This window comes from Crocodylus siamensis, chromosome 14 (genome assembly GCF_052110815.1).
Source record: "Crocodylus siamensis isolate JL-2025a chromosome 14, ASM5211081v1, whole genome shotgun sequence".
NCBI classification, from domain to species: domain Eukaryota; kingdom Metazoa; phylum Chordata; order Crocodylia; family Crocodylidae; genus Crocodylus; species Crocodylus siamensis.
This window is the reverse complement of record NC_143408.1, coordinates 19,026,790-19,040,116: the sequence shown is the minus strand read 5'-3', so window position 1 is coordinate 19,040,116 and position 13,327 is coordinate 19,026,790. Positions and strand designations below refer to the sequence as shown.

General features: G+C 46.6%; 1 protein-coding gene across 3 annotated transcripts in view; it reads right to left on the bottom strand.

Moving 5' to 3' along the window:
* Positions 1-2,166: 2,166 nt before the first annotated feature.
* NFRKB (nuclear factor related to kappaB binding protein) overlaps positions 2,167-13,327 on the bottom strand; it is a 32,410-nt gene continuing 21,249 nt past the window's right edge. For all 3 annotated transcript variants that reach the window (XM_090027342.1, XM_090027344.1, XM_090027343.1), the window contains 7 exons: positions 12,482-12,702; positions 12,083-12,362; positions 10,373-10,594; positions 9,017-9,796; positions 7,670-7,776; positions 6,169-6,304; positions 2,167-5,227 (listed from right to left, as the gene is read on the bottom strand). In XM_090027342.1, the coding sequence (XP_089883468.1) occupies positions 5,102-5,227; positions 6,169-6,304; positions 7,670-7,776; positions 9,017-9,796; positions 10,373-10,594; positions 12,083-12,362; positions 12,482-12,702 (1,872 nt within the window). In that variant the 3' untranslated portion in view covers positions 2,167-5,101. The remainder of the gene's footprint in view (positions 5,228-6,168; positions 6,305-7,669; positions 7,777-9,016; positions 9,797-10,372; positions 10,595-12,082; positions 12,363-12,481; positions 12,703-13,327) is intronic.

Below are 13,327 nucleotides of genomic sequence, written 5' to 3'. Positions count from 1 at the left end.
CATCCGCCCACCCCTCTAACCTGTCCAGGTCCGATTGCAACCTGTTCCTCCCTTCTAGCGTGCCCACATCCCCCCACATCTTAGTGTCATCAGCAAATTTGAACGGGGTGCTTTTTACCCCCTTGTCCAAGTCACTGATGAAGATGTTGAACAGTGCGGGCCTGAGGACCGAGCCCTGGGGGACCCCACTGCCCACAGCCCTCCAGGTCGAACATGAGCTGTCCACCACCACTCTCTGGGTGCGGCCCTCCGGCCAGTTGGCGACACAACTGACTGTGTGGGTGTCAACACCACAGCCCCCAGTTTCTTAATGAGAACGGGGTGAGACACAGTGTCGAATCCTTCCGAAAGTCCAGAAGGACTATGTCCACTGCTACCCCTGTGTCTTAAGGATTTGGTGACCTGGCCGTAGAAGGCCACCAGGTTGGTCTGACAGGACCTGCCACTAATGAATCTGTGTCGGTCACCCCTAAGCATAATCTCCCCTGCTGGCCCCTCATGGACATGAGCCAGGATAACTCTCTCAAAAAGCTTACCCAGGATCAAGGTAAGACTACCTGGCCTATAGTTCCCCAAGGTCCTCCTTCCTCCTTTTTTTGAAGATGGGAACCACATTGGCCCCCTTCCAGTCCTCTGGCACCACACCAGAGCACCACGAGTGCTCGTAGCCGTGCCAGGGGTCCCGCAATTCCCTCAGCACTCGGGGGTGGAAATCATCCGGACCAGCTGATTTAAATACATCCAGTTCCTCCACAAGTTCCCTGACCCTTGGCCTAGGTGCGCCTCCCCTGGGGCCTGAGGGGGACCTGGTGGAGGGGCTGATCTGGTCTCTGCTCAAGAAAATGGAGGCAAAGTTGTTAAACAGGTTAGCTTTGTCATCTGGTGTGATGACCTGATTTCCTAGCGTGTCTTGCAGGGGCCCCACACTACCTGGTACCTTCTTTTTGCCCCTTCTTCTTGTCCTTGATCCGGAAAGCTAGTCCCAGTCCCATCTCCGCCTTGCCCTTCCTGACCTCCCCCCTGCAGCCCCGAGCAACCACAGTATAGTCCTCCCTGGTGATGGGCTCCTCCCTGCCATTGCGTGTAAGCTTCCCTTTTAGCTAGGTTGCCAGCTCCTGATTTAGACACTTGTGAAAATTTTACGTAATACAGTATCACTAGTCCATCCCTGCCCTCTGCTTCTTTTTATGCATCAGGTTTAAACCAAAGTTTAACAATAAAACCTACTTGCAAAGCAAGGCTCCTTTTTTCAAGGGAGAAGCGGAAGAGCAGCACATTCTCCCTCACCACATAACTGCCTGCTCTGGTTGGTCTCGGCCTGTATTCCATCTACTTGTGCTTTTGAAGCAGTGAGTCTCGACCTTTTTCGACTGGAGACATTCTGTGGAAAATGCCAGCTCTTAGTTTTCACTCCTTTTTTGAGTGCAGAAAAATACTAGAGCAATTTTGCTTCAAAGAACTCAGCTGGATCACAACAGGGGAGAATGTTTTTAACACAGTATATTCTTTTTTGAAATCTCTGGGTTTATCTTGTCAATCATGCTTTCACTTAGCGCTAATAACACTGAGTGGCACCTTTGAAATGATGGTAAGGCACCCCAGGGTGCCACAGCACGGTGGTTGAGATGACTGTTTTAAGGCATGTGTTGAGATGAGGTGCTGAGCTGGCATCATAGGTACAGCACTAAGTAAGTAAGGCTTGGAAGGAAAATGCCCAAATTTTACAAATAGGCAGTGTTCAGTTAGAGGGGTTAGGAATGGCTATATGCTCAGCCTGGATTTGTCCCTGAAATCCTATGAGCCTCTGACCAAGTCTCAGTGGCCCAGAATGACAGTGAAGTATTTTGAAGATGGAACATGGCCCCTAAAAGCATTTAAATCAGGGTCTAGTTTGTGCCTCTCATTAAAACAGAATTCTGTGCAACTCAACTCATATGTCACTCGTAAGGTACCCTATATTAAGAACGTAAGGGGCGTATGATATCAAGTAACAGCAACTGTTAAAAATCAAGCTCAGGTTACAATGAAAGGCATTGGTTTGACGGGCATGTATTTAGGCTGCTTTTCGTAAGCACTGTTTATTAGTTCTTGGTGTGAAAAAGTGCATTGATGGCACCGGTTGAGGAAGAAGGAATAAAGGCATTTTTACGCCCAAGCACTTAAAGGTGTTTGATTAAGAAGAACTGGCTCATAGCTTTGGTTGTAATCTCTTAACACAGTGGAAAACAAACAGCCCACATTTCTGTATATAGCAAGGTCCTAATTTTTACACTAGATTTAGTGATGAAAAGGTACCAAAAGCAAGAGCCCTGCAAATTATAGGCCTTGCAGAACGAAACGACAGAGAATGTGCAACATCAGTGTAGACTTCCTCCAGGCCATCCACTGTGCACCTTTTAAGAGAAGCTTACCTCAAATGCTAACAGAATGGTGGTGAGAACAGCAGTACTCCAAGGAGGGCCGCTCATGCCCATGTTCGGTAGCTACAGCAGAGCAACGAAGGACCCACTTCTATTTAATGACCCCGAGGATGCTAGGAAACAAGGTTCTGAAGACCCAGCCTGGGTGAAGACACCTTTCAACGTTTTTTTGGGCTAGCGGAACCAAGGTTAATGTGCCTGGGAGAAGTGACTGGACGGGTGACAAAAACTCATGGGTTAAGTTCTTCAGGGAAGGGGCTATTTTCATTGTGTATGTATAGCACTGAACACAAATAGAGCCCCGACCTCTGAGTACTAGATTTGAGGTGTGACTCTGATAAATAATATCCCTCTACTAGTAGTTGTTATTTACAAAGCAGAACTGGAGCCATCAAAAGGATCTGGGAAGGTGGGAGAAGTTCTCTTGCATCGTTGACCTGACTGGGCTAGAGTAAATCTATCCCTCTGTAGCAGGGGTGAAATCTTACCACCAGTGTCAAGTTCTTGATATGACAGGCTTCTTGTGTTTTGAATCCTAGTAATGTCAGGAGTTCATGTGTCACAGAATACAACTAATTAACAACAACCAGATACACTAAGGCCAGATACAGAAGTTACACTTTTACCGGTATAAGTGATTGGAAACTAGTCTATACCCATAGCAGAACAGAAGTTCGGCACACACTGACTAGTTTAAAAAGGGTGGAACCCAGTGTTAGATTTGTTCCTCCAACACACACTAAAGGGTGAATGTGTGTTCTGTTCACTATAGATCTAAAACTACACTGCTTACAGAAAACCATGCAACTTAGACTGATTCTACCTCGGGCTTTTTGAATGTCTGTACCCAGCCTAAAGCTACAGTACTACATGCTGTAAGGAGCATCCAATACTTAATTCCATTACATTAGACATGACTGGGAGTGATATAGGACAAAGTGAGTCTCCTGATTTGGGCTTGGATTTATATAAAAATTCCATTTTTTTTATACCCGACTTTTCCAAACCAGGTTAGTTACATTTCAAAAAAATTGCGCAACACGGAAGAGTTCAACCTGAATTCCATCAAAGCCTCCTACTGACATTACTGACTGTACCTAAGCCAGCAACACAGAGCTACAACCAAGGGTTCTGAGCAGAATCCAGCTTTACACAATTCAGCTAAATACTGGAATGTAACAAACAGCAGGGTTTTCCTCTTTAAATAGAATGCATTTACTGACAAAATCAAAGGCAAACTTCATATTAAAAAAAGAAAGAAAAAGAAACAACACAAGAGAAACAACATAAAGGAAACCTTTTTACAGATGTAGAAGAAGAATAGTATTAGCCCTTGGCAGGTTAGATGATCACACTTCACAGTTCATAGTATAGTATGGTCAAACTCCTTCCCTGCCGAAATGAACTGTCCTGTAGGGAACTGAAGAGAGATGGCAGGTAGAATCTTGTAAGCGGGAGGGAAGTTAGATCTGTAAGGCTTTCTGCATCTTTATTCTCTTTCTGCCCCATGTATCCTCTGGCTTCCTTCAGAAAAAGAACCCAGGGGATGTCAGAACTGGTCTGAAGTCAAAGTCAGATCACTTCCTGATCTGTAATGTGCAAAATCCCAACAACTTGTATATCAAGGTAAAAAAAATCAGAGAAAAAAAACCCAAAAACAAAAAACAGAGGCCAGGCCAGTGAGCTTAAACATTTCATCTGCAAGAATCTGTGAGAATGCAGTTCAAACAGTTGAAAGCGTGTTCTCCATCATTAAAAGCAAACTGCAGTCTTCTCCAGCTGAAAAAGGCTCAGTCGTCTTCTCGCGAGGAATGCAAGAAAGAAAACTCCCCGAGAGACTCTTCTTTCTATTCCATTGCTGGGTGCTCACACTTGCAATAAGACATACATATATTGATCCTCCCCCAATAATTACTAGCCATTTTACAAGAGCAGTGGCCTTGATCAGGCACACTTATGGGAAAGGACTCTCTATCCTGCTTTTGTTAAGATAATAAAAAGAAAAAACCTTTTCAGTTTAACAGTGACAGCAGCTCAACAAGGAATATGGGTTAGGAAGCAGGAACAAGTCTTTAAAAGCTATAAAATAAATAAATATATAGAATTTTTGTTAGGGATCTACTACAGGCTATGTCCCAAATAAAATCTGGTGTTCAAGCCACCAACTTTAAAATCACCTCTACAAAGTATAAACGCAACAGACAGCTGGACTCCAATAAGGATGTGCTTGGCCATGACCTTAGAGAATTACAGAATCTGGCTCCCTTTACAGCTGGTTCTCCTAGTTAAGGAAGACCACGGGTTATTTACCTAAGGTAACCCAGAACACACTGAAATGAGAGACTGGTATTTGCATGAAGGGCAACTAGAAAGAGATGAGTAGAATGAAGTCTCTAGTAAGGTCACTGCTGGGGAGCTTGTTTTGCAAATCTGGACTGAAATGTTCAGGTTTTTAAATACAGCATCACATGTTAGTTATACTGGGATTTCTGCTGTATACAAAAATGCTGACTCCAGGCAAGAAACATTTGTTGCTTCTGGCACAGACAGGACTTCTCAAATTTCTACCTTGCAGGCTGAACAGTCTGTGATTGCACCTAAGAAGTCCTGATTGGTGATGAACAGGAGAATAATAAGATCAGAGAAGGTCTTGGAAAGCAATCCATTTGCACAGCCAACATTCACTGCTGATCCTGGGTCTGCTTTGGAGATGGTGCTGTCGTCACTACAACAGTGGAGACTGCTTTGGTAGAACCAGACACTGTTCCTTGCTGAAGATGAGAGGCAGGGACTGTTTGAATTCTCACCTGTTTGAAATGAAAGAACACTTAACTCATTCCAGAGCAAAGTCTGATGTCATGACTCTATGAAACAGCAGCACTGTGACTGGGGGCAGAGCCTTCACTTGCTTCAAACCACAACCAAAGCTAAAAGGGGTAATGACCTCCACATGAGCACTTGATCCCAAAATGCATGCAGTGAAGAGTCTGGCACCCACAAGATAATTGCATCCACAGATGGTCCAGGATGATGTGGCGAGGGTGGGGAGCAGTGTTCCCTCTAAGCTGTGTGGCATGCACAGTTGCGCAGGCGTGCCTGGCAGTATGGTATAAGTCCGCCTGCGCACACTGCGCAGATTAGAGGGAATGCTGGGGGCGAGCCAAACAAACTACAAAGAAAAAGGCTCAACTGACATTTGAACAAAAACCCAAATCTGTTGCCTTCCCAGATTTTCTGGAATAAGGAATCTGGTAAGATACTATACATTTCCACAGGAGCATTAGGAAAGGCTCGCACAGTATTCTACAGCATCAGACCCAAGTCACGGGTTGGGTTATTTGTGCATAAAGCTGATTTACCCCAGGAAAGAGAGGGAGTTAGAACTGCAGGTGTCTAGAAGTAGGTGCTACAGCAGTATAAGGTAAAAGAGGCAATCTCTTCAGCCTCTACTGAGAACAAAGGAAGGAAGGAAGGCCTGCACGTTGACTGTTTGCCTGCTAATATTATTCCTGCTTTTTTCCCCTCTCATTGTTGAGTAACTCAGTTCATGAAGATTTAAAACAACTATCTGGACAGAATATACAACAGAAAGGAATGGGATGAGACGTCAGACATGCTAAGTGCTGACGCTACATACATGCATTCACAGAGTGGACACTATAAGTTTCCACAGAACCTCCCATATCAGGCGAGACACCCTCATGGAGATGCTACATCAGAAAAAAGCAGTTCATCTATGTGCCCTTACTTGTGTGGCCTGGCCTTGTTGTTGCAGCTGTTGCAGTTGCTGTGCAGTTAGAAAGCTCACAGGTTTGTTCCCAGCAATCAGCTTGGTCCCAGCTGGCATCGTAGTCAGGATGATGTTCCTACCCAGTCCACTAATGCTGAGAAAACAAAGCATTTAAGAAATCAGTAGTGAGGCAATAGGACAGGATCTTCCAAACGCAGTAACACTCAGCCTAAGACTTGTATGGACAGGTATGTTAGGGAACTCTGATTTGGGCAGTCTTGCCTACTAGTTAGACACATGAAGCACGCAAACAGTCCAGATCAGTTTCCCAAGGAGTGGGGGATATGAAGGGGTCTGGCATCAGAAATGGATTTGGGTTTAGCCCAAGTCAAAACAGGCGGAGGTCAGAAGCCATAGCAGGAGACAGAGTAAGACAAGGGTTAACCAGGATCAGGAGCCAAAAGCCAGAGCTGAAGGTCAAACCAGAATCAAGAGCGAGAACCAGAATCAGGCAAGGCCAAGGGTCTTATTAAAATCAGAAGCCAGAGTCAGACTGGGGAGTCGGAACCAGAAGGATCAGCAAGGACGCACATAGGTCTGGAACAAGAACTTTCACCTTTGCTGGGACAAGGATACTGCAGGCTGGGACTAGCTTTTATGGCTGCAGTGGGTAGTTTGCTGCCTGGAGCTTCAGGGGATTGGCTGCCCGAACTGCTTCACTCGGCCCAGCTGGGACCAGAGTTCAGCAACTCTGGGCTTGCTGCAAGTAGCACTTGTTCAGGGGATGACTTGCCCTGATCTCCCGACTGGGACCAGCGGCCTGGGTCCAAGAGATTCTGATATGGCCTCATTACATGGTATTTATAAATACTGTGACACTAAAGTATTGCTCAGAGCTTCTACTGAACTCAGGTTATTGTGCAAAAGAGATTTTAAGTGCATATAGTGATATAACTAACCTGTACTTAGCTAGTACATTAGGTGCTAGTTTAGTACGAATATTTTTCCCCATTTGACTGCAAGGTCTGATACTGAGTGACTAGGTTATGTAAAAATTGACCATGTACTCCAGCCGTAAAAACTGCACGTAGTCATGTGACTGCAACACTGGTGGCAGTCATGGTCATCCACCACAGCACATCTCTAGGAAGGCTGCACAGGCATGGATTGCTTAGATGTCATCCTAGTGCATGCAAACTGCAATCCACCATGTAGAAATCTCTGTCTGAAGGTGTTAACTACAGCAACACTAGTAGGACCAATGGCCTATTACTAGAACGTTACTGAACACGCATTGAAACAGCGACTTCTGCAGTAGTTTCTCAGCGCAAACAAGGTGCGATTATGAATGGTATTAGATAAGTTATCAGACTAGTGTGCTGAACAAGGGTCCTTTTCTGATCATATAAGACAGACACGTGAACCTGATCCTCTACTGCCCCTCTCCAGATCACTTAATGCAAGAAGCATTGCTCACTGGAAGCCATGCAGGTTTCTCCATTCTCTGTACAATACTCACTTGGCTCCAAGGTTGCCCTTGATGATGGGAGCAGTCACCACACTCTTGCCTTTCACTGGCTGGCTGATCACCGATAGTGGCACTGTGATTCGGGCTGGCAGTTTACCCTAGGGAAAACAGAAGCATATTCAATTATTTTAGTAGCAGTGGAGAGCTTGTTATGCAGGGAACAAGCTTGACAATGCACAAGCATCACATTTGCTTATTTCTATACCCAGTTCTGCAACCAATGACAATTATTACATTTGCTGATAAAGTTTTTGTACCATTTCTGGCTCATTAAAATTTCACTCCCCCATCCACCCTACATCACTTTCTCCTTCTTATAGCAGTACTTCTCAGGGAAGGATGGTTACTTAATTTTAGCTCCCATATTTCAAAGCATGCAAATCTAAAACTAGAAACAGGCCACTAATCTAACTTCCAAGATATAGTTTTAGGTTACGAAGGCTGTGCATAACACTTGAAAATTACAGTATTCATTTTACTAAACTGCCTTGTCATGCAGGCAACAAGAACTTCTCCATACACAGAAATAAGTGTTCAAGAGATTCTTATTTTGGGTCAAAAACACTGAACTGCAAGATGCAGGAATTTTAGCCACTGCTATAGTGCTATCGGTGAAACAAGCTTAAAAGAAGAAAAGACTTCACCAGCAGTGCTTTGGAGGTTACAGTGATCCTGCCAAAAACTTTGGGTCATATTTGCAGAGTCCCCCTTTCCCCTTGTGCAGCCAAGCTGTGCCCCCTTCTCCTTATGAGGCTGGGTCATGCCCTTCTTTCCCCCCAAAATCTGAATCAGGGCCACATCCTGTTCCTCCCCTCTCCCTGCCCACTGCACAGGGACAAGTTGGGGCTGGGCCATGCCCCTTTCCCCACCCCCTCCCACAAGCCAAACCATGCCCCCCTTTCCTCCTCCCTCACAGGGCCAGTTGAGGCCAGGTCACAAACTTCTTTAACATAAAGAAAAACCTCTTTACAAGTCAAGTGCTGAGGGTTTGGAACAGGTTCTCCCCCCAGAGGTGGTATTGTCATCCACCCTGGCAATCTTCAAAAAGAATCTTGATGCCCAGCACTCTTTCCTGTCCAAGCGCAGGGGGGCTGGACTCGATCTGTAAGATCCCTTCCAGCCCCTAATAACTATGAAACCCTCCCCCATGCAGGGATCAAGCCATGCCCCATTGCCCTCTGCAGGGCCAGGCCATGCCATGCCCCCTTCCCTTGTGAGGCTGAGTTGTGGCTGGGCTGCCCCCCTGCTACCTTCAGAATGGCTGGAGCTCCCCCCCCCCAAACCCCCCCCCACAAAAACAAACAAACAAACAAAAGAACCAAAGCTCAATTAACTTACTGCCTGGGATGTGGATACCACTGTGGTGCTCACCGGCACCTGCCTCACAGCAGAGGCCCCTGTTCCAATGGTTATGGGAGTGCCAGCTGTTCCAGAGGCCACAGCAACTGCTTTTGATACTGTGGCACTCATAGTTGGCAAAGAGACTGCTGAGGTGTGAACTGTGCCAGGCATGCTTACTGTGGAAGAAGAGGGCTTGGCATGAGTGGCTACAGTTATGGTCTGCCCAGGTTTGGGTGGCATAACCCCTAACCCCTGCACAATTCGTATGGTGGCAGCTGGCTTTGCCTCAGTGGATGCTGCTGTGGTAATAGCTTTGCCCTTCTGATCTGCCACAGTCATGCCCAGAGCTGGCATCAGTCTGAAAGCTGAGCTTGTTGACTCTGCAGTCTTTAAATCAGGAGTTACTTTAACCACTGTGCTGCCAGCTGGGCTGGGAGAAGCTGAACTGGCTGGACTAGTCTTAGCTGGGGTGTCAGCAGACTGCACAGGATTGGATGTCACATGCAAAGTTGCAGAGATGCCCTTCCCAGTAGCACTGGTTCCAGTAGCAGCTGTGAAGAGATCCTGAGTCAGTTTGACTGTAGTGACTTGGGACTTGGCAAGAGTAGCCATCATGTCTGGAGTGATACGCAGCACAGTCTGTCCTTTGGCATCGGTGGTGATGGAGGAGGGAGGCAGGCGCAGCACATCCTTGCCTTGGATCCGAAAGTTAGTAGCTGTGAGTGGGATGCCACTTCCAGCCTGGGTCTTCATGCCTAGCTGCCCCGTAATAGCCACCTAAAAAACAAAGTACCATAATTATATCAAACTAGCAAATGCCCCAAAACACCCAAACGCAAAAAAATGTTGTCTTTCAGCAGATGGTGTTCTTCTTTCTTCCTCTCAGAATTGGATCAATGTTCCAACAAGATGCTAGAGCCTGATGCGATGCTGGAAAAGGTTTTGACAACTCACTCATTAGATGGCCCTTTCCACCACCACAAGAGACACAGATGGTTGGAGCCAGTCTCCTTGCAACTGAGTTGAGGGAGAGAACAGCCCACATTCTGGGCTTGTGAATCAAAGGATCAGAATTTCCATGTGGTGCCTGCACATTCCATACAAACTAATCTTACTTGTAAATGTGCCCAACTGCGTTGCAAATGAGGCACTGACATTTGCAAATGGCACCCAACTATGGCAAGCCATAAACTGCCTGAATTTGTGTGGGCAATAAACTCAAACAGCAAGGAACTCAATGCATCTTGTGCTAGCTGTTCACATCTGGGTACCCCAGCCCTTTGCCAGGCCACAATAAACAGGAAACAGATACCTTACAGAGAGCACTTCTCTGCACTACCATGCACTTCTCACCTGCTTGATGATGTTCTGGCCAGCTATATTCTGGATGACCGTGGTGGTAGAGGAGGAGCTTGGTGCAGAGCTGCCAGGAGAGCTGGTTACCGGCTTTACTGTGGGACTGGGTGCTGCAGAGAGGCCTGTCACAGTGATGCCCGTCTGTCCTGGCACAGAAGCTCCTGGTCGCTGCACCTGCACTGGGCTGGTTTGAGCTTTCACTGGTAGGGTCATAACAGCCTAATGTGAAGGCAAGAGACATGTTCACAGGTAAGGTACTTGGCTCCATCACACCTTTATTCTGCTTGATCCTACATGGCCCAGGTTAACTGGAACTTTCAACCCGATCCAATCTATGCACCTCTCCTATCTCCGAGTCCTTATCTGATACTCTCTTCTTCAAGGTTTTGAAACACCCCAGTCTATCCACAAATCTGTACTGCAGAGATCTATACTGCCAAGTGTACAAGACCAAAATGTTGGTAATCCACATAAACAGTATTAGCTGTTCCCCCATTCTAACTTTCCTGCTGCCTCTGACTTTTCCTCAGTTCCCCAAATCAAACCGTCTTTCCTCTTGAAACACTATCTTCAGACAACTCTACAATCTGCTATCTCCCCTTTTACCTCCACCCTGTTATTTCTTCCTCCTTACTATAAAGCAGAGAGCTCAATCTTCTGGCCCGGTAGGCCAGATGAGGCGTGCAGGGCCAGTCTGCCTACCAACTCAACCTTATGTGCTTGATTTGGCTGTGGCATGACCTCAGGCTCTAGCCCCACTGCATGCCAGGCCACATCACCTAGCTTGCAGGACATCCCACAGGTCTAGAAATTTGGCAGCAAGGGAATGGCAATTAGCACTGCCACTGCTCCCTCACTGCCAAATATCCAGACTCCTGGGGAGGCTGATGGACCAGATAACATGGCTGTGAGTCAGAACTGGGCCAGAATATGAGCACTGCTGTTATTAAGGACATGCATCCTTTGCCCGGTTTCTGTTGCTGGTATCAGTCACTTTGTGACTTCACAACTTTGCAATTATCTGTATTGCTGTGGTGCCCAAAGACACCTAGTAATCAGGGTCCTAGTGCATTATATAAGTGTCGCAAGAGGAACCTTCCTGGTCCCCAAAACCTCACCTATCACTGTTTTTTGTAATTACCCTTCATCTGGCTTCCCCACCTTTCACTTCTGCAATTTCCAGCCAGAACAAACCTCACCTTCCTGGCAAGTCGTTCTGATTATATCAACACTCTAATTTGAGTCCCTTCACAGGCTTCTCTCTTACTGCCTTAAATCTTGTCCCTCTTTTTCCTCCTGCATTTTCTGATTTTCTTTTTCACTCCTTGTCTACTACACGGCTTCCTCCTCAAACTGCCTTCACTAAGGCCATCTTGCACACAATTCTTAAAACCTACTTCTTCCTGGAATCATCTTCCTTCTCCCAATGACCCCTCTACTCAGCTTCCTTTCCTAGCCATCATTTGCTTGGTCTTACGCAGCAGGTTCTTCGGATTTTTTCCAATGACTGAGTTCTGTTTACACTCCGGGAGCCAAATAAATGAAAGATAAAAATACTGAGCACCTGTGCAGAGCTCATTTGTTCCATTCCAGATGCAACTGTCTATTAGAAGTGGGCACTTAAAGCCTGTAACTCCTAACGCTACAGGATCCATCATGATGAAAGGCACTAGATTTGGCCCATGCTCCCCACATCACCACTCTCACCTGTGGCAGTACTTTGGTTTGAGTGGCTGTAGCTGGAACGCGGATCTGAGGCACTGATGCAGGTTGCGGTTGCTGTGCTACCACAGGGGCTTGCTGAGATGCAGGTGGGAGGCTGGACTGTGCAGTCACTACACGGACCTGTGGAAGCCCTGAGGAGGCAGTATGGCTTACCACCCGGGTAGGGGGTGGTGGCTGCGGCCCAGCTTGTGTCTGTGCACTTTGAGCTGTGGAAAGAAGCGTTCCGAGCTGCGGCATGGCAGGCGATGACACTAAGAGAACGCTATGGACAAATGGAAAGTCACTACATTAATGCAGAAAGGAGATGAGAGAAACCAAGTGCTCATGTGGTAATAAACTTGCTATTTGTTGGCAGAGGAAAAGTAAAAGAAGAAATGTTACCTTGGGCCGGGTTTAGCTGGCTCTGGTCCAACACTAGGCACGTTCTTGCTAACCACAGAAACTGGTGGGGGTGAAATGGGTGTTGCTGGCAATGCTGGTGTGGTGGGAGTCAAAGGAGTCACGGGGGTTGGTGGCATGCTGGAGTCACTGAGGCTCAGCTGGCCTGGCTCTGAAGTGCTGCTGGGGAGCGCTTTCACAGAGCTCTCCTTACTACTAGATTTCTGCAATAGAATCATAATTAGGGTGGGCATCCTTGTGGAAAACAGCCCAGGTCACCTTCTGGGCATGGGAAATCTTAAACTGGAGCACCACATTCTACACAGATATGAATGAACCCACAGAGCTGGACCCTGAAATAAGAAGTGACAATCCTGTTTTCTACCATTATGGCACAGGGGGCTTTAGGCAGTTTCTCTACTGCTGTTCTGAGGGGACTGCATTTTAACAGTGGTAGATGTATAAAGAGTTCATGCAACCCAAGCCTCCCACCTCTTAACAGCTATGGAACAAAAAAGTTGCAGATGCTTCCTCTGTCAGCTCTAAATCAATAATGGTGGATGCCAGGCAGGTACTGAAAACAGGACAGATCTCCCTGTTCTCCCTCTGTAACAGCCATGCCTGCCACTGTCAGAGACAAGGTCCTGGGGTAGATGGACCATTGGTCTGACCCAGTAGAGCAATTCTTATGTTCTTGCTAGTTGGCTAATTCACTAGTTGAAAATGTCACTTAAAATTGTTTAATTCATTTCATGTCAATAAATGAATGCTGGACCAAGAGTTGTGGAGAGCCAAGTCTCCTATTTATCCACACGCCTATAGCACAGGCAACAGAAGGGCATGTCACCC